General features: G+C 37.9%; 2 protein-coding genes across 2 annotated transcripts; both read right to left on the bottom strand.

Annotated features, from left to right (window-relative positions):
- Nucleotides 1–2,341: 2,341 nt before the first annotated feature.
- LOC120339283 (vitamin D 25-hydroxylase-like) lies at nt 2,342–6,824 on the bottom strand. Its single transcript, XM_078116141.1, has 5 exons — nt 6,752–6,824; nt 5,571–5,692; nt 4,716–4,860; nt 3,350–3,513; nt 2,342–2,841 (listed from the first exon to the last, which is right to left on the bottom strand). Exons 1-5 carry the CDS (start codon nt 6,822–6,824, stop codon nt 2,527–2,529), a joined length of 819 nt encoding a protein of 272 aa, XP_077972267.1. The 3' UTR covers nt 2,342–2,526.
- A 313-nt stretch (nt 6,825–7,137) lies between these two features.
- LOC144427305 (cytochrome P450 2H2-like) lies at nt 7,138–9,268 on the bottom strand. Its single transcript, XM_078116293.1, has 3 exons — nt 9,010–9,268; nt 7,822–7,967; nt 7,138–7,550 (listed from the first exon to the last, which is right to left on the bottom strand). Exons 1-3 carry the CDS (start codon nt 9,253–9,255, stop codon nt 7,448–7,450), a joined length of 495 nt encoding a protein of 164 aa, XP_077972419.1. The 5' UTR covers nt 9,256–9,268; the 3' UTR covers nt 7,138–7,447.
- Nucleotides 9,269–20,756: the final 11,488 nt, after the last annotated feature.

Here is a 20,756-nt window from a genome sequence, read left to right as displayed (position 1 = left end):
TGATATGGCCACCAAAAAACGAAGGCGGTGCTTGTTTTGGATCTGGCAATATATTCAATTTCTGCACAATTGCCGTGAGGAATATGAACAGCTCCATCTTGGCTAAATGTTCTCCCAAGCAATGTCTTGGACCCAGTGAAAACGGAATCACGTGACTTGATTTTATGACCACATGACCACATGTTTGGCAAAATCTGGAATTTGATTGGAAGGATTAGTAAAAAATATCAGAGAAATTTAAATTTATTAATAGACAAGTTTGCTTATAAACAGGTTCCGTCGCAACTCTGATCACCTAGCGTTGGCTCACATGTTGAAATCACGTTGGGGAATAGTTAAGTGCGAGAAGTTTCAAGTCCATGAATCTTAAACAAATGACTGGCTAAACTGTTTTACTAATACCGTGCCCGACATTGACTGGATATCGGACGAGAGTCCGTGTTACACCATATAATTAAGCTGTCCTATCGGCTTCGGAGATATTTTGGTTACTTTTCCGTAAATTAAGAAAAATATTTGCGACAATTTGAATAATTCAGATTCCATTCAGATATTCAATTCAAAATGTTCAGCCCTACACAATAGTAAAAAACGTTTTCAGTATTTGAACATTTACCGGAGTATTCTTTGGAATTGCGTATCCATTTAATACAACATCTTCTGTTGTCTTATGCAGAACTCCCATAGGAAGCACAGTCCTATGGCGCATTATTTCTTGTAGAAATGCACAAGTGTATGGCATGTCACTCTGATGATGTTCTATTGACGGTATTCCACTTTCACCTACAAAAGAAAAGTTTATTATTTATTGATGTATAGTTGTATGAATGTATTCTGTCTGTTTGTTTTTCATTTGATTTTCTCACTACTGATTTTTGATTTCTTCAATGCCGAACGTAAAAAAAAACTATAATGATTTATTATCGTAAAGTATAAAAATAAATTGGGCAGTGGTGTCATGTAAGATTTATTAGGGCGTGTTCGAACCCCAGTGGGGTTGTCAATATGAAACAACAGAGAAATAATAACACGAAGGTAACCATACTGACAATTTCGTCATCAAATCCTAACGGAAAAGAACACCAGTGGCGTAATAAATTGGGAAGCCAATGTTAAAGCGTGAGCAATCCCTCTTGAACGGGATGATCATTGCTTGCCAGTCGTGGATCTTTTCACAAATCGGCGCCATTGGTCCCGGTTCTGCGACATTTTCAACAACTGAGACATGTTGAGGTGACATGCTATGTCTTTAACATTGTTGTTTTTGGTCATACACATTTTCGTGTTCCAGGCGTGGCACCAAAGAGCAGATATTTTGTCAGACTTTCGCCTCTTAAAATTTGTCGCAGAAAACGCAATTTCCTGTCGTTTATTGTTTCCTGGAGTTTTAGTTTTCTTCAGAACCGATTAGTTTGTTTGCTTATATACCCAGCTCACACGAAGAAGTCTGCGGCAGCACCACAACTCAAAAACCACATTTTTTTGACGTTGGCTCCCTTCAATACTCAGCATTCTGATCCATTTGTTGCTATTGAGAAAACTAAAGCTTGACGGAGCCGGTTTTTTGTCCGTTAGAAAACCAATCAGTCTTTTTCAGATATTGTTCAGAGAAATCATTGCAGTCTTTGTCATAGCTATATGCGTCGTCTTACTTCCTCCTTGTCATTTACTTTGTTTGTTGGAACTACACCTAGATAATTGAATTCTTCTACATTTTCAACACTCTGGTTTTCCAAGATTGAGTTTTCATCATTTATAATCTTTGTCAGTTTCATAAGTTTAGTTTTATTGATAAGCTTCGCTTGTGATATAGGTTGTCATAAAGCAGGGATGGGGAAGGTTTTTGGACCAGGGGTCATTTATGTGTGATGTGGAAAATTACGATGTATGAACAATATTTTCAGTGGTACAAAAGCAACCGTGGACAACAATAGACCTCGTGCCAAAACTGAATTTAATCGCAATCTCAACAAATTTCATGAGCTATTTTTTAGCTAAAACTTCAATATTTGGTTTCAGCTTGGCTTTGTGGCAGCATAAGGCGGGCCAGATTGTATCACCCAACGGGCCGGATTTGGCCCGCTGGTCGTATTTTGCTTATGTCTGTTATAGAGGTTAACACACTAAAACGTAATAAAAGAATAATAGCGATAATACCGACTCACTAACGAAACGATCCATATGTACCGAATAAATACACAACATAAACACCTTTCGGTCCGTTACAATAAGAAGGATCGGGAAGTACTTCGAGCTTCCGCCGTAAAGAATGTCGTCTTCGACCGCCAACGAATTACCCAATACCGGTTTAGCCCCTCAAGGAGAAATAAAAACATAGTCAGAGAATAGAAAGTTTATTTTCACGTATTTCGGAATTTTGATGGATTAAAACATAAACATATGAATTGACCTAAGAACGAACAATGGTACTCCCATAGTGTGTGTACAAGGTTAGGGTTAGGCTATAATTTTATTCCGATTTTTCATATTTTACTTCTATTTTGAGTTAGGAGTTTTGCAATCGTGTCAACGCTCTAAAAATATTGCTTGGAACTCTGGAGCTTCGTAAATCAAATTGATATGGCCACCAAAAAACGAAGGCGGTGTTTGTTTTGGATCTGGCAATATTTCCAATTTCTGCACAATTGCCGTGAGGAATATGAATAGCTCCATCTTGGCTAAATGTTCTCCCAAGCAATGTCTTGAACCCAGTGAAAACGGAATCACGTGACTTGATTTTATGAATTTTCCGTCACGGTTGATAAATCTCTCGGGCCGAAATTCTCTCGGATTTTCAAAGTATTCCGGATCGTAGTGAACTGACCACATGTTTGGCAAAATCTGGAATGTGATTGAAAGGATTAGTAAAAAATATCAGAGCAATTTAAATTTATTAATAGACAACTTTGCTTATATATAGGTTCCGTTGCAACTCTGATCACCTAGCGTTGGCTCACATGTTGAAATCCCGTTGGGAAATAGTTATGTGCGATAAGTTTGCTTGACTCCTCGCAGAGGGTGGTTTATGTTACCGCTGGTCAGTTACGGCTTCCTCGACATCAAGTCCATGAATCTTAAACAAATGACTGGCTAAACTGTTTTACTAAGACTGTACCCGACATTGACTGGATATCGGACGAGAGTCCGTGATACACCATATAATTAAGCTGTCCTATCGGCTTCGGAGATATTTTGGGTACTTTTCCGTAAATTAAGAAAAAATATTTGCGACCATTCGAAATTTTTGTCTGAACCGATTTGAATAATTCAGATTCCATTCAGATTTTCAATTCAAAATGCTCAGCCCTACACAATAGTAAAAAACCTTTTTCAGTATTTGAACATTTACCGGAGTATTCTTTGGAATTGCGTATCCATTTAATACAGCATCCTCTGTTGTCTTATGCAGAACTCCCATAGGAAGCACAGTCCTATGGCGCATTATTTCTTGTATAAATGCACAAGTGTATGGCATGTCACTCTGATGTTCTATTGACGGTATTCCACTTTCACCTACAAAAGAAAAGTTTATAATTCATTGATGTAGTGATTTTTATGTTTTCCAGAATATACTGACAAACACCGTGACTTCCACCTCTCCGACACTCCAAGACTCCATAGTGTAATAAGATAGACAGACAATGCCGATCCAGAAAAATTCTAGGATTTCAAAATATAGTACAGTATCTCCGTAACTATTTGTGGCTGCTTAATTGGAGCCTGATTCAGTGTAAGCTACGTGTAATACGTTCTATGAAAAGTTCTAAGGCTTATTTATAGTCGCAAACCGGACAAGCAATGGATAGGATAGGATTTACATATTTATCCCGGGGGAGAGGAAAGCCGATAAGACGGCTTATCCATTGGGCGAACCACGGCCTCTCGTCCGGTTACCATTCCAAGTCGGGTATGGGATTAGTTTTACTGTATTGTTTGTTTTCGGAAGCATGGACTTGGTGGTGGAGGAAGCCGTAACCGACCAGCGGTTACGTGAACCACCCAAGGACGGCGAGGAGTCCAGCAATCCTCTCGCACATAACCATCCCTGCATGGGATACAAACCTGCGAACCCACGCAGAGTGATTAGAGGTGCGGTGGCGAGCGTATTCCTAACGTTTAGCCCGTTGAGCCACACCGCCGCGCCAGATGCAGATACGAAAAATTCCGGGTTATCGTCACGTATTAGTGAGAGGCATCTTGTTTCGAGTCTTGTTCAAAGCAAAACTGAGAAACACCTATATTTCTGACAGTCATTTCAAATATTTCAACTCAAAGATTAGGAATTACTGTTGATTTTATGCAACCTTTTTGGATAAAGCTTTCCAGCTCAGTTCGCCAGCGTGATGTCCCAGTGGGTAATTAACAAATCGGACTTGACTATTTCAGTAATTTATATCTCGGGTTCAAAACTTCAATGATGCATTAAATCGGCAATGACGAACAGCATGTATTTCATCGTAGTAGCTCCAATTGGATACGTATATAGAGAATTGTTTTCAGAGTGAAATGCGCTAAAACGCCTTAAAAAGGGCCAAACGTTCCCCTTTTACCGCAACAATGTTATTGAAGAGTTGAGCTCAAAATTTCTAAAGTTTCCCTATTCTCGCAAACTGGTCATAAAATGCCAAAATGGAAATTCCCGATACGTAATAATTAATGATCATGCTAGAGCCCTGTTCAGAGTAAAATACGCGTAACTAAGCTAAAAATCTCACCAATAGTTGCAGCGATCTCTTCATAGATTTTCTCTTGATGTTTCGGGTACTTGGCAAAGCACAGCAGTGACCAACATAATGTACTGGCTGTAGTTCCTGTTCCTCCATCAATCAAATCTCTGATGTATTGAACAAGCTCTTGTTTCTAAAATTAAAGCACACGCGATAATATTCGTGCATAATTTGTATTATTAGTAACATTATAGACATGGCCAACCCTCGACCCCGAAAAATTTTCTTTCCATACTCTACTAGTGCAAATTATTTTATACTTATTTCGATAGTGTTTTGGCGCTTATGATATAGATTACCTGTTTGAAACCATCATTTTTAAAAAAAAAATTTTCAACCACGCGCCGCTTACAGGTACCGATAGCCGATTTTGGCCAGCGTATGCGAGACACATTTTTGATTATTGCAACTAAACTAAAGCTCTCCAAAAACATGATGACAATTAGGATATATCATTTACAACCTAAAAACACAACTAAAAACCGACGAACAACACGCAAAACCACAAAAACGGTGCAATGTTTACAACCATTCTTGATTATCTGTGTCTGAGCGATAGAAGTGCAAATGCAATTGTCCCGTTATTGATGACTTCTTGGACATTGGTTACTGTTAAGGAAATAATCAAGGAAATCGATGATCGGGACAATGGCCATACTCTCTGAATTAGACCGTATCGCTACTCAGCAAGAATTGGTCAAAGCTAGCCAATTTGTCGTGGATACTGAGAAGAACAGACATCGGGGGGACACTAGATTCATGAGACATCGAACCACTAAGGCATCCACAAGATAACGGATTTCCTTGCGTTGTTGAATTTATCAATGAAGATGCATTACTCACATTGAAAACTGGATCGTCACCTCCCCTCTCCTTCATTTCCCATAAGAACGCATCGATGAAATCTCTGATATCATTTGCATTGAAATTTGCCTCATGCTCAGTTATGATGTCTGCAAAGTAACCTGATCAGAAACAACAAATATAAACATCAACAGCCGTAAAAAACAATATATATTTCAAGGTATATTCAACCTTTGAGATGCGATTTCTAATTTTCATTCCGGAAAAACCTATCCAGTTGCTCGTTCCAGATTCTTGAACTTGGATGATGTGTGGGGTCGCCACAAACTACCGTTCATTTATATCCCATTCTTTCACGACAGAATCATTATTGTACCTAACCCGCCTACGGTAATCCGTAGCGCGATAAAAAGTATGTTTCTAACTCAATAACTGAAAAACATTTACCAGATGGCAATGCCGTTTATTCAGTGCTTGTTTAGTTCTACTCGTAGATAATGTTCGACCATTGCCCGATTTCTCTTCACTTACCCAGATGACTTTAAAATTTTTCGTTAAAATTTCCCGACTCCCAAACAAACTATATATTCCATAACACCCTGGTTTAGGGTGGTCCAAGATGCGGCCCGCCGACACATTCCGGCGGCCCGCAGAGCAATTTTAGCGTACACTACACAAAACCATTTTGATTTATTTTAAACCAACTTCCAACTGGAAATTATCCTTTCCCTAATCCCGATGTCGGGTTTGATGTTTTTTAAAACCACAGAATTTCAATGTTGTATCTATAAACGTCAAGACTTGTGCAGACGGTGCAAAGGCGATGGGATGAGCTCGCGTCAAGTGGGGTGACTCATCATTTGAAAAGGCGTTTTGTGCCTTTATTTGAGTAATAACACTCCTCTATTTTCAAGCGTTGGCCATGTTACAGCAGTGGCAAACCGCAGAGCTGACTTAGCTCCGCGCGATCTATTTTTTATTTTATATATCGGGGTCCGAGGTCTCAACTAAAACAGACTTGCTTGTTTTTTGACGGTAGCACTAGGTCTGCTGACTCCAATATAATCAAATATAACAATTCATCATACAATGAGTGTAGAAAGGTGACCGAAGTAAACTGAGAGCGTTAAGCGTACCGCAGCGTCCGGGATACCACTACTGTCAATTCATTTTGAACGCTGATCGTATCTCAGACCTTTTACGCATGCAATAACGGTTACCGAAACTGACTGTTACCGAAATTGCCTGATCATTTTGAACGCTGTGCGTCTGCTTTTCATCGTTGCGTTGCATAATACTAGGATGACAGGTTGACCCACATGAGAAATTTCATCTAAATTGATCCAGCCGTTTGGAGGCTACATCTAAACAGACAGACAGATACACAGACAGACAGAACGACTGAGAATAAGGGTCTCCTATAGAGCGGAGATCCAATAATTATTGAATAATATTACGTTTTAAAATTATATTGAAATTTGTATTCAGGGTGATCTGAACAAAAAACAGATCATTTGGACCATACAAGAAGAAGTTAATGTTATGTCAAATAATTTTTCGTTCATTTTCATAAAAATAATTAAGAAATTTGCAGGTTTCGGTGTTTGAGTCACCTCGGATATTTTCTGTACAATTTAAATTAGTGTAAATGTGCTAAATTTTCACTGAGCTTCAATGAAAATAAATAATCTAACCAATGTTGTGTCGAGTAGATAAATATAGAAAACTATAAACCGGGAATCGTAGAGCAAACTAAACCGAATCATTCCCGAAAATTTGTTCACATATAACATCATTCGTACACCATCACATAACCCATTGTGCACTAATTGGGGTAACACCGAAGTTTCCGGTGCTGGCATATAGCTTTGTTCAGGGTGAAGTCGTATAAAGGGCTTGGTTTTAATACCTGAATGCTATACCTGGATAGTTTTATTTCCCGAGCTTGTTAAGCTTTCCAACAGAAAGGGAATTTCTTCAATAATGTGTTCTTCCATACTTTTCTTACCGACTCCGAATCTACAAGAAAAACGATGAATAGTTTTAAAGCGTTAGCAGGCATATCAGTGATCACTTTGGTATTTCAGAGTGTGTGACCTCGATTAAAGCAAATTTAAATGTAAAACCGGACACATGCAATATATATAAGAGCTGTGAGCAAATCGGACTCTTGCATTTAGAATTTTTCGCATCATTTCGAATTTAATATTTTTGTTTTCTTGATTTGATTACTCCCGAACAAATTACTGACAGAAAAATGCAAAATGAGTTGTCCAGATCTTATCCTCACCCCTTCAATGCCTGGTTGCCAAACTTCCGCAACGTTTTCCACGCTGGTCCATAATCAACACCTACAAGTCCTTTTCCTTTTGTTATTATTTCAAAGATGTAGTTGCTCGGCCTCCCAGAGAACTTTTCCCCTTCTTTCAATAAAGCCTGAAAAAACAATTTTCCTATTTATGATTCAAGGTTTTTGTGTTGGATGAATGTGCTGAAGAAAGACATGCGTGGGAGTGCAGGACAAATGGAGAACAACATTGTTGAGTCACCGAACCATATAGACATTGTATCCACTAGATGTCGGACTGCCTCTGTCATACGCTGTTGTTTACTTGACTGTTTCGGCAGTTGCAAGTCTCGGTCCCATTACATTTGAACCCATGACAATTGCACCTGCATACTATTGCACCTATGGTTTTTTTTTTCGTTTTACGAATATTTGAACCCATACTAACCCTAACCCATGATTTTAGCACCCGCATACAGATTGAACCCGCGGATATACACATGGGTTCAAATGTACGGTCACCGCAAGTCTCGTATAAACCACCATTAGTGGAACTATATATAGCTCATATTCCCCTGGAATATCATTAATAATATTTCTATAGCTTGTTCAGACAAACACTAATAACATAAAATCTGAGAATTGGTCTGACAAAATCGTAATCAGATGGTAACATTGCCAAACTGTCGCAATATATTTCTAGTGCCGCTACGAATAATGCTCTATACAAGCTGTAGCCATATGTTGAGCAATTTTTAAACTACTATTAACAACAACAATAACATTACAATAATAATTCGGCGCTCCAGCAGTGTGTGTACCAATATGGAGGTAAAAATTTTGTTCGCCTACTTTACATCAAGTTGTATAAAGAGACTGAAAAAATTATGAACAGGGGTATATTCACTCGACTAACACTTACAGTCTGCGAACTCAAAATAGAACAAAAATATGGACAATTGGAATAAAATTATAGCCTAGCCCTAACCTGGTACTTACACTACGGGAGTACCAGTACCGGAATCGGCCCCAAGTCAACAAAAAACGAATGTTAATAGAAGTTTTTTGAATAACTTCAATTCCGCCGCTTTTTTATTTCCGTATAGAGTTGGAATGTTTTAATTTTGATTTCGCCCTGACTTTATTTAGAATACAAGGAAGTCAACCACAGACTTGTCAAAACTTACTTACATTGTGAATCGTGTCAAAACCATTCAGTATCACCCAATATTCACGTCCAACTTGAACAGACACAACAGTACCGTACTTTTCTTTTAGTTTATAAAAACTTTCACCAGGATTTGTACCGAAGAATGGGAGGTAGCCCACCACAGGAAAGCCTCTTGGTCCTGGCGGAAAATTCTTGGGCCGATTGGAATATTTGAAGTAAAGGAAAACCAAACATGTGGCAACACTAAGTAGTATTATCGTTAACATTCTTATGTAGCTGTATATATATTATATATCTAAATTAGAACATACATATTATTTGTTATGAAGTGCAGAACTACGTCTCTTTTAATGAAACACCGACCCTACCATCCAACCGCGCTGCTGACTTGATAGCGATTGAACTAATTTATGACAATATTTATACGATACATTATAGGATATTAAATTGAAAACGTGAGTGAAATATAATGTGAACCACATGCATAGCAAAGGTCCCTATATACAGAATAGAATAATTTATTACAGTTTAATCTTCAAGTTGACACTTTTTCGTTTGCGTCTTGGCTTACACGAGAACTTGAACATTATCATGATTTTTTTGTAAATTGGATTTTAAAATTCTGCAGGCAAACTTCTCGCTATAACTGAAATATGTCGGTATTTGCAAAGCGAGTATCCGAATAGCCGGCCTCTACCAAAAATGAAGCGTGAAATGATTATGAACGTGCTTCAATTCGGAGACGTATGTTACGCTTGCAAAACTTTAATGGAAATCATTTTCCCATGCATGAGAATGGCCGGACCGGGCCATCACTAAAACAAACAAATTGGACTATTAGAGCAATCAGGCTGCTGTACTCTAATTAATCTCGATGTAATAGCGAAGCGAGCTTAACACGTACTTGCCGATATAGATCAAATGCAGTCGTGACTTTGCGCCTCCATTATAAATCTCTGAAAATATTTTATCCAAACATTCAAATTAATACTGGACGTCGCTGTTTCGGCATTATCACTAATTTTCTAAATTGTCGTTTAGTTTAGGTTAGGTATTGCCCGTATACATATAAAAAATCGAAGAAAATCAATCAAAGAATTAATGATACACAAAATACTTGAATTTGCTTTACCAAGCTTCTCTTTGAAACCTGTAGTTATATTGTCGGCCGGGCTAGGATTGTCAAAATATAAACAACTAAAGACAAACTAAAACTGCCCCGAAGGGAATCGGCAATCATGAAAACCAAACGCACCGCTGTCTTAGTTAAGTATGACGCAATAGCGTTCATGTAAAGTCGTTGGCATTATTTCAATTCCAATGGTTTTGTTATTCACTCTAAACACTGAGGAATTCACTTACAAATAAATCAGGAAACCATAGATGGGAACTGAATTTTTAGTTCTAACCTGTACTTCCAATATTTCTTTGAACGAAATTGATCGTGACCAAAAATGCTGACTGCGTACTGATTTTACTACCTTGCTAGAGGATAGCACTTGAGGAGTCAAAGTTTGACTGTATTTGCGAAATTTTTTCATATCGAATTGATTATGACAAAAATGCGAATAAACCAGGTTTTACTGCTCTGCGCAAGCTTGTTGCTCTGAAATACAAACATAGACATACGAACTCAACATACGTCTGCATGTCGCATGCTTTGCGACTGTGGCCAGTCGACCATGCGAAGATATTCGTACAGAGTGCAATATGAGATTGAACGCTTTCATGTTTGTTTGATATGTATCATTGGATTTCATGAAACTATTCAAGAATAAAGCCTTGTAAAAGACCTAGTTTTATTGTAAGGAGAATAAGCATTTATTATGCCGCACTTTATCGACAGTATTGTGTATTGAGTGGTAGGTAGCTGTCTACATGAAAGCCCAATATGCCTTATTTAGAGTAGGACATACAAATGGCAATGGCATTCATATATCTATCTCCATGGCCGGCTCTTAAATCACTACTCAGTCCAAATTGAACCTCCTCCTTTTCGTAGAAAAAGATTCTTCAAAAAAATTGATCCGTGTTTTTTTAATATTCAATAAATCGTATGTCCACCAAAATCTTTGCACTGTTATTATTTTAATGCTGGATATAGATTTAAGTACTTACAATTTATCTGGTGACAAGCCTCCATGTATTGTCGCTCATAAATTACAGATAATGAATGTTTTTATATACCAAGTCATATTTCATATTAAACTGATTGACGATACGCGTATTTGGTGGCTTGGTTCTGAAAATTAGTCTCAGTGAAATTAGGTCATGGTTATTACCTATCGATTTTAATCGGTAAGTATGTTGATAGGTATTTGTCTGTCTGTATGTCTGTTAGATGCACGCGATATCTCACGAAAGCGAGATTGAATCTAGATTTTGCATGTGCATTCATCTTATCTCGGACCAGAAGCCTATTGATTTTGGGCGAATTACGTCGTATAATTAGCGAGTTATTAATTAATTAGTGATGGGACACAAGGAGTCACTATCCAAAAACAACAGGCTTCTGGTACGACATATGATGAATGCACATGCGAAACCTGGAGCAGATTCAATCTTGCTTTCGTGAGATATCGCGTGCATCTAACAGACAGACAAACAAACAGACAAACAAATACCTATCAACATACTTACCGATTAAAATCGATAAGTAACAATATATTGCCTAGTGTTTTCAAGCATATACTAGGGTCGGGAAATTTCACAAAATTTATTTTTTAAAATATTTAGATTGCTTGAAAAATGGTTGGAAACCACTGCTCTAGTTAGTAATAAACATTCAAATAATGGCGATAACCGATAGCTTTACTAAAAATTCGTCTCAAATAGCGGTCTGGTGGAGATGAATCAAGAATAATAAAACAGTTTTTTAAAAAGTGTATCAAAATTTGGTTCTGAATAAGTGTTTGGAAAAGCAGATGAAGTTTTGCAAAATTATTATAAAAATGAGGAGTATATCCCGCTTATACCAACGTATCATTTTATTCAATAGCAATAGGCGAATAATAAAACCACATTTTTTTGTATCTCGTCTCACAACAAGGAATTAGGCAGGCAGATAAGCTTGTAAATTTAAAATATGGAGGGCCGTAATAGGGCTTCACACTTTTCTAATAAAGCGTTTTACGTATTCGCTGAAAAGATACCCAATAACTAACATACCCCGTGTTAATTTTTACCACGGCATAGTCGTATCAACGTATACGTAGTCGTATCATAGTCGTATATATCACGCCTGACTAGTTTGCTAATCGCATAATTCTTCTCTCGTTTAATGAAGGTCATTTAAAGTTGATCAAGTCAATGCATCATGTGCGAATATTCCCAGGCCTCACATGGCATGGGGAAAACAAGAGAGCAATGCTCAAATATGTGGACACGAAAACTATTTGCAATAATTGCATCACGCTGTTAAACCGGCAAATATTATTTGCATTGATAAAACCGCGACAACCATATTTCATAACATGTTGAACACTATTGGAAAGATTGTAATGCTTTTTATTCGCATATTGATGTTGTTTACCGCAGAACTGTAATGAAAAAAAGCAAAAAGATGAGCATAATCAAATATGTGGACACGAAAACTATTTGCAATAATTGCATCACGCTGTTAAACCGGCAAATATTTTTTTTGCATTGATAAAACCGCGACAACCATATTTCATAACATGTTGAACACTACTGGAAAGATTGTAATGCTTTTTATTCGCATATTGATGTTGTTTACCGCAGAACTGTAATGAAAAAAAGCAAAAAGATGAGCATAAACATTGCAGCTGTGCAAGCGTACAAAAAAATGGAATAAGTTAATTTGACTGCAAATGCAGTAAGAGTAAACATGTAAATAAAATTGATATGATTTGGCACATACCTACGTCACTGGTCATATATTTCATTCTCACATCTGCAAAATGCAACAATTTGATTTTTAAAATAGGTGAATATCGATCAATTTATATTTGATAAAACTGAACAATCACAGCAATATAAAAAACAGATGGCAAAATGACTTATAGTTTGTCTTTAAACGTGTTCCCATATACAGTAAATGAAATATTATTTACTGCTTAACAAATTTTTGTATGCCTCTTCCAGGACATGATTCCATACACGAATCATATAAAAAGCATTTTTAATTAACTTTCAGCCCATGCATTTGGATAAAAAATTAAATACTGATTCATATTTATTAAACAAGTTTGTCACATATAGTACTGTTACATAGTGGGTGACAAAAATGCATTCTTCACTACAGCAGTGTTATTTTATATTACTGAAAAAACGATAGATCAAAGCATATTTCAATACTGGTGTTAAGGAGCCCTGTTCTTATGCTATCCTTACCAGCTGGCGACTGGCAAGCATAGGTGGTAGTAGAAATAGTTTCATTTTGCTCAAGCTTTTAGACGTGTACTGGAACTGCATCATTATAGGAGAAGAGCACATTGTAAACTTGATGAGATTACCCTCGGAAAAATACATCCGTCATTGAAGTGTTTTTGAAACAAATCCAGTGATACTTACCGCACATCAGCTAGTTTTTGATTTTACACTATTGAATTGAATTCAAATTATTCTTTCAAAACACACAAAGATTTACATCCTGTTTTATGAAGTTCTCCATTGTTTGTTCAATTGCTAATAAAGGACACTTTTGAGTGAATTGCAATTGTGACATATTTCTTCCTAATGCTTTAAAATCTCTAAAAGTTTTTTTTAGGCCTGTGGTATTGAGCACAAACAAAAGTCATGTTGTACATGAACTTGAAGCCGCAACAATAATTGCAACATGCCGTTAACCCAGCAAATATTTTTTGCATTAGTAAGACCGCGACCACCATATTTCAGAACATGTTGATCCTACGATACAAAAAGTTGTAATGCTTCTTTCTTGGCATTTTTGTTGTTTCTGTGTTTACAGCAGAACTGTGACAAAAAAGCAACAAGATGAATATAAACATTGCAGCTTGCAGGCATAAAAATAAAATGGAATAGGTTAATTTGACTGCAATAAAATAACAGTAAACATGTAAATGAAATGAAGTTGGTATGCTCTGGCATTAAGACTTACATGCGTCACATGTTAAAAATTTTCGGAGAAGTTGAGATCCTTCCTTCGTAGCATATTTTTGTTGTTTCCAGCAAAACTGTATAAAAAAAAGAATAAACATGACAGTTGCGAGAATAAAAAGATATACGTTAGGTTAGACGTTAATTTTACCGCAGGTATCAGGTTAATAAAGAAAAATAGACAATAATTGAATTTCCTTGCAGACACACTACAAGTGTGGCGGGACTGGAGTTGTACTATTTTTTATTGTTTATTATTTTATTTATATTTAGTGTCTAGTTATGGCATATGCATTGGTGTGTGGAGTCTGAGCCCTAATTCGCCCAATAGTTAGATTTAGTTACTCGACTCCAACCACCACTGCATATGGTCAGCCTCTTTCTTTGCTTCGGCTGTCGCTGGGTAAGGACCGTATTTTGTCGCTCTTATTTTATCTGCTTTAAGCGTGGATTTTACACTATTTTACACTAGTCTCTTCGTTTGCATCGTGAACTTCGAACCTATTTGTGTGTCTTTGCAGCACATTGGATCTTCTGAACTAATTATTACAGTATTACTAGACTGTATCAATGGCGAGCACCTACCGGTATTCCGGTTAAGTCGTACCGTTGCAAATTGACGAGCTAGCGCCAGAATTGGAAAATCGACAATTTTTTGATTAAAAGTTCCTGATGTCACACCGAAGAAAGAATTGCGACCAGGGACGAGATGTAATATGGGTTAAAATCGCCCAGATGGGAACCAAAAACAAAGAAATTGAAAACACAAATAAAGAAATACTAATGGCAAACAAAGAAATTGAAGATAAGAATAAAGTACTAGAAGCTGAAAATAAAAAACTGGCTAGACAACTGCAAATAGTCTATGCTAGTGTTGCGAAACTTGAAGAAAGAGATGTTGGCATGAAGGAAGTACTTGAACGGGTGTTGTGCCGTCTGGAGGGCATTGGCGAGGCCATGGCTGAGGGTGAGGTGCCATCATTCATTCCTAAACCTATTTTAAAAACCCCTGAGGGGCCTAAGAGTGTTGATAGAAATGGGGAACCAGACTGTCCTGATAATGAATGTTTGATGAATGGTACCGGTACTATTAAAAAATTGAATTTTGCTGATGAGTGTGTGGTTGACCAGTCTACACTTATGCATGCAAGTGTGAATGGTAACGTTACTGATTGCAAGGCTGTTCCTTTTGGTATGAATAATAGTCTGAGAATGGATATACAGCCTGATACTTTTAATGGTTATGGTATGTCTTTGGATAATTATTTGTGTCATTTTTCATCCATTACTACCTGTAATGGATGTACTGATAAAATTGCTGGTGTTCATTTTGCTGCATGTATGCGTGAGAAGGCTTTGTCCTTGTTGAATGAATTATCCCTTCCAGATAGACACAGTTTGAGTGTGGCAGTGAATCACTTGAAAAAGCGGTATTATCCAGAGGGTAAGGAGTCATACTTTGCTACTTTGTTCAATAACAGGAAGAAGTTGGCCACTGAGACGCCAACGGAATAAGCTACTTCTCTTCGTGCATTGTCGAGAAAGGCTTAACCTTCTTTGGATGTTATTGCTCGTGAGAATCTGATTAAGGAGCGTTTCATTTCAGGTTTTCCTGATTTCGAGATGTGTAAGACTTTGACAATCAGGCAGACTCAGAGTTTGGATGAATTAATTACTGTGGCTGATGTATGTCATTCTATTGATGCTACGCACAGTGCACCTGGTTGTAATCGTGCTAGTAAGCCCATGGTAGCTGTTGTGAATAAATCTGAGCGTGATGATGGTGTGTGTGAATCTGAATTTAGTAAGCCTACGAATGGTTTTAAGTAGATACTTGACCAATTTCGTGTTATGTTAGACGATAGTCGTCGACCCCGAATTTCCCGTCAGAAGGGTGGGCGTAGGAATGAAAGTATTTCTTGCTATGGTTGTGGTGCCAAGGGCCACTTACGTAGGAATTGTCCGGAGAACTTGTGCCAGAGATGTAATAGCAGGGGTCATATAGCTTCTCAGTGTGATAGATATTATGTTCCACAGAATTCGCAGCCTTCTACTGCGTATTCGGCGCAGCCAACGTTCAATGGCTCAGTAGGAAATTTCTCACTAGGGAATAGCTCAAATTCTGCCTGGGGTGGGAATGACCAAACTCCCCAGCTTCACCCTGCTCCCAAGAATAATAATATGTCTTCAAACAGAAATCAGTAGCACGGGGGTCCTCAGTTGCTACTGGAAAGATGACGAATGTATGCATGGGCCATGATTTTGATAATTTGATTTGTTCTTTGAGATTACCCACTAGCTGGTATGCCATGGTTGATGTGAATGGCATCACTGTACGTTTTCTTATTGATTCTGGTAGTGCTGCCACGCTTATAGATTATGCAGTTCTTTGTTCTATTGGTGGGAAGGAGTGTGATTTGTCTCCTTGTGATGTTTGTTTTCAAACTGCTAATGGTACTTCTCTGAAAGCTCGTGGTATGATTGACTTGAAAATTTGTATTGATTCTGTGTGTGCTGTTCAGAGAGTGATTATTGCTGATCTTGGTGCCCCCTGTGGTTTGCTTGGTATGGATTATTTCCATGAGCATGACTGTGTTTTGCATATGTCTGTAGGTCAAATGGAGGTTGATGGTAAAACTGTTTCCCTGACTAAGCCTGTTTCGTCTGTTCCTAGTTGTAGAATTGTTGTAGATAAATGTGTGACTGTTCCCCGAGGGAGTGAGATGGTGATTTATGGTCGTTTGAAACCCAATAGTGACGTCATAGCTGTGGCAGAGGCTGCGTGTGTTTTGAGAGCGAGTATGGCCATCGTGGTTTATTTTTATTTCCCGGAGTGGTGGACGCCTCATGCTCTCTAGTGCCTCTCATGGTGGTCAATGTTAGCAAGGAAGCGGTAGAAATACCTGCGGATTTGCTTATCGGCATACTATGCCCAAGAGAAAACCTGACTGTCTCTTCTCTGGAACAAGTGGTGCCTGGTGATGTCATGGACACCAGGGAACTACCTGTACATTTAAATAAGCTCGTCGACGATCCAGAAGATTTAACGGTTGAACAAGGTCAAGGTATTCGTGATTTGCTCGTCGAATTTCAGGATGTTTTTGCTGGTCCTGATGGCAAACTGGGACAAACTTCTGTAGTCAAACATAAAATTAAAACGTCAACATCTGAACCAATCAAAGTTCCACCGCGACGTATGGGATGGGCGAAAGAAGCAGAGAAACAAGTGCAGAGCATCCTTGATCAAGGTGTAATAGAAACGAGTGAAAGTCCCTATAATTCGCCTATTGTTCTCGTTCCCACGAAAGACGGAAGTTGTCGTTTTTGTATCGATTTCCGTAAAATGAATCTGGTAACCATCAAAGATGCCTACAGTTTGCCAAGAATTGATGATATTTTGGATGCCTTGGGTAAAGCAAAGTGGTTTTCATCTTGGCGAGTGGGTACTGGCAAGTAGAACTCGACCCAGAAGATCGGGAAAAAACAGCATTCAGCTTGCCAGGGAATAACCATTTTCAATTTCGTGTTCTCGCTTTCGGATTAGCCAATGCGCCATCTTGCTTCCAGCGTTTAATAGACAAAGTTTTGGCTGGAATTCTATGGAGGATATGTCTCGCATTTTTAGATGATATTTTGTCTTATGGCGAAAACTTTGATCTGGCCATGAGCAGCTTACGTGAAGTTTTTGTAAGAATTCGTGCTGATGGAATTAAATTCAAGCCGGAGAAGTGTAAACTTTTTCGTCGTAAAGTGGAAAATTTGGGACATGTAATATCTGAATATGGTGTAAGCTGTAGCGATGGAAAAATTGCTGCTGTTCGTGATTGGCCCAAGCCTGTTAATGTCAAGGAATTGCCGTCATTTCTTGGATTTTGTAGTTATTACAGACAATTTGTTGAAGATTTCATTACCATTGCACATCCTCTTGTTCATCTGACGAAAAAGAAAGTAGAATTTGCTTGGACAAAGCAGTGTGATGTCGCTTTTCTTCGCTTGAAAGAACTTTTAGTTCGTGCTCCTGTTTTATCATTTCCACAGGAAGATGGAGACGAATTCATATTAGATACTGATTGTTCTGGTTTTGGAGCTGGCGCAGTTTTAAGTCAAATTCAGAATGGCGAGGAAAAAGTCATTGCATATGCCAGCGTTATCCTTAACAAGGCACAGAAGAGATATTGTGCAACGTATCGAGAACTTTTTGCGTTGTAGTGGGGGGTCAAACATTTTCGTCATTTTCTGTGGGGTCGCCATTTCAAACTGAGAACTGACCATGCTTCACTACGTTGGCTTCTGAATTTTTGAAGACCCTGTAGCTCGTTGGATATCAGTTCTGGACACTTACGATTTTACAGTTGAACATCGTGCTGGTTCCAAGCATGGCAATGCTGATGGTTTGAGTCGTATTCGTTGCCGATGTAAGCGTGATTCCTGCACTAGTTGTGGGAATGGTGATCAGCCGTGTGAATTGGAAACTGTCAAAGTTGCTGCTTTGCAACCGAGTCATGGTAATTCTATGGAATGGCTCGCTTCGTATTCAGCGACCGATATGCGTGAGATGCAGATGAAGGACGATAACATCTCTAAAGTACTGACAATGAAGGAAACGTTGGATCAACCAACTCCAGCTGCAGAACTCTTGTTTTTCTCCAGAGAAGTTCGAATCCTGTGCAGCCAGTGGAAATTATTGAGAGTCATTGATGGAGTGCTTCATCGCCAGTTTTTGCCATCTGCGCCTGTAGGGAAATCCATTTTTCAAATGGTGTTGTCTTTAGTTTTGCGTCGCGAAATGTACCGACAACTCCATGAGTTGCGTACTGGTGGACATTTGGGTAAAGAACGAACTTATAAAAAATTGAGGGAACGATTTTATTGGCCTAGAATGCACAGTCAAGTATCCTCTTGGTGTCGTTATTGTAAAGCTTGCACTGCTACCAAAACCCCTCATGGAAAACGTCGTGCAGAAATGTGTAAAATTATTTGTACTGAGGCACTTCTCAGAATTAGTCTTGATTTTGTGGGTCCTTTACCTAAAACTGAACGGAGCAATGAACATCTTTTAGTGGTCACAGACTATTTTACTAAATGGGTTGCGGCTTATCCTTTGCCTAATCAAAGGGCCAGTACAACAGCCGATGTACTTGTAACGGAATTTTTTAGTAGATTTGGTACTCCGCGAATTATTCATTGTGACCAAGAGGTTAATTTTGAATCTCATTTGTTTAAGCATATGTGTTCCTTATTTGAAATTGATAAAACTCATACGACTCTTTATCATCCTAGGTCGGATGGTCTATGTGAAAGAATGAATAAGACTTTGCAGCAAATGCCCAAAGCATTTGTGGATTCTAGTCGCACAGACTGGGATGAACACATTCGTTATCTTTCAATGGCTTATAGAACTACTGTACATGAAAGTACAGGTTTTACTCCAAATCGTTTAATGTTAGGCCGTGAAATTTCTTTGTGAACTGATTTACTTTTTGGTAAACCTCCTGATCATAATGTCCCTAAGTATTATGATGAATTTGTTAAATGGTTTAATAATGCTACATCTGAAGCTTTTGAATTTGCTAGAGAACAGTTAGGTAAATCTGCTGTTCGACAGAAACGTAATTTTAATGCAACTGTTAAGCCTTTATCTATTAATGTTGGTGATCGTGTGTGGTATTTTTATCCTCCTAAGAGTAGAAAACTTTCGACTGGTTGGATAGGTCCTTTTGAAGTGTTAGATTGTTTTTCACATTTCGTTTATCGTATCAAGAATGTTAACACTGGTAATTGTAGAATAGCTCATGTTGATCATCTTCGTTTATATTTGATGGAAGATTGTGACAATTTACCTAATATTAATGCCGATTTTCCAGACAATATTGCTATTTCCAATGATGATGTACAGGATGTTGTTATTCCTGTTGGAGTTGAACCAGAAGTTAATTTAGATTTGCCTGTAGGGGGGGTCTGATGAAAATCAGGTTGTTACTCGTTCTGGTAGGACAAAGCGTAGACCTGCCTACTTGGATGATTTCCATACTTAATTTATGGTTTTGTAACATTTTGTTTTGATTTACATTGGGAATTGTGCTATAATGTATATATTTAGGTAGGACTAGTTAGTGTTTTTAGATAGGGTTTATTTTTATTGTGTATTTTGTATATAGTATGCTTTATATTTGTCATACTTTCAGGAATGCTTTCTACTGTTTAATATTTTGTTCCACTGTGTTACATATTTTGCTAATACCTGCCGATGGACGTACATATTGTGTTTTTTACGAGTTTCGTATTCCTACTGTGTCAATAATACCTTCCTTAGGGGATGTTTTTATTTTTTTTTTGAGAGTAAATTCTTCTGAATTTTCTCTAATGAAAAGGGGGGTATTGTGGCGGGACTGGAGTTGTACTATTTTGTATTGTTTATTATTTTATTTATATTTAGTGTCTAGTTATGGCATATGCATTGGTGTGTGGAGTCTGAGCCCTAATTTGCCCAATAGTTAGATTCAGTTACTCGACAAAGTTATGACAAAATAGACTATTCTTATTTTTACTGATAACTCCTATTCTATTACGGTACCGGTATTACTGTATTAGGTAGAGTTTGTTTTTAAGTCTGACAGTCTACCGGTATCGAACCCATAAAAAAACTTTCAATACCGTCCCGCGTCCCCACAGAAAACTTTTCAATTCC

This window comes from Styela clava, chromosome 9 (genome assembly GCF_964204865.1).
Source record: "Styela clava chromosome 9, kaStyClav1.hap1.2, whole genome shotgun sequence".
Classification (NCBI taxonomy): domain Eukaryota; kingdom Metazoa; phylum Chordata; class Ascidiacea; order Stolidobranchia; family Styelidae; genus Styela; species Styela clava.
Note: the sequence above shows the minus strand (reverse complement) of the source record. Positions and strands in the feature narration are given on the sequence as shown.

What these genes read in the sequence shown, in the direction of transcription:
- LOC144427305 (XM_078116293.1), bottom strand. Translation starts at nt 9,255, where the DNA reads ATGTTAACGATAATACTACTTAGTGTTGCCACATGTTTGGTTTTCCTT. An exon ending in GTTTTGACACGATTCACAAT is followed by an intron (nt 7,968 to 9,009) that starts GTAAGTAAGTTT and finishes TTGTTTTTTCAG; the next exon opens with GCTTTATTGAAAGAAGGGGA. An exon ending in GGCAACCAGGCATTGAAGGG is followed by an intron (nt 7,551 to 7,821) that starts GTGAGGATAAGA and finishes TTTTTCTTGTAG; the next exon opens with ATTCGGAGTCGGTAAGAAAA.
- LOC120339283 (XM_078116141.1), bottom strand. Translation starts at nt 6,824, where the DNA reads ATGCAACGCAACGATGAAAAGCAGACGCACAGCGTTCAAAATGATCAG. An exon ending in GTGACGATCCAGTTTTCAAT is followed by an intron (nt 4,861 to 5,570) that starts GTGAGTAATGCA and finishes CTTTAATTTTAG; the next exon opens with AAACAAGAGCTTGTTCAATA. An exon ending in CAATTCCAAAGAATACTCCG is followed by an intron (nt 2,842 to 3,349) that starts GTAAATGTTCAA and finishes ATCACATTCCAG; the next exon opens with ATTTTGCCAAACATGTGGTC.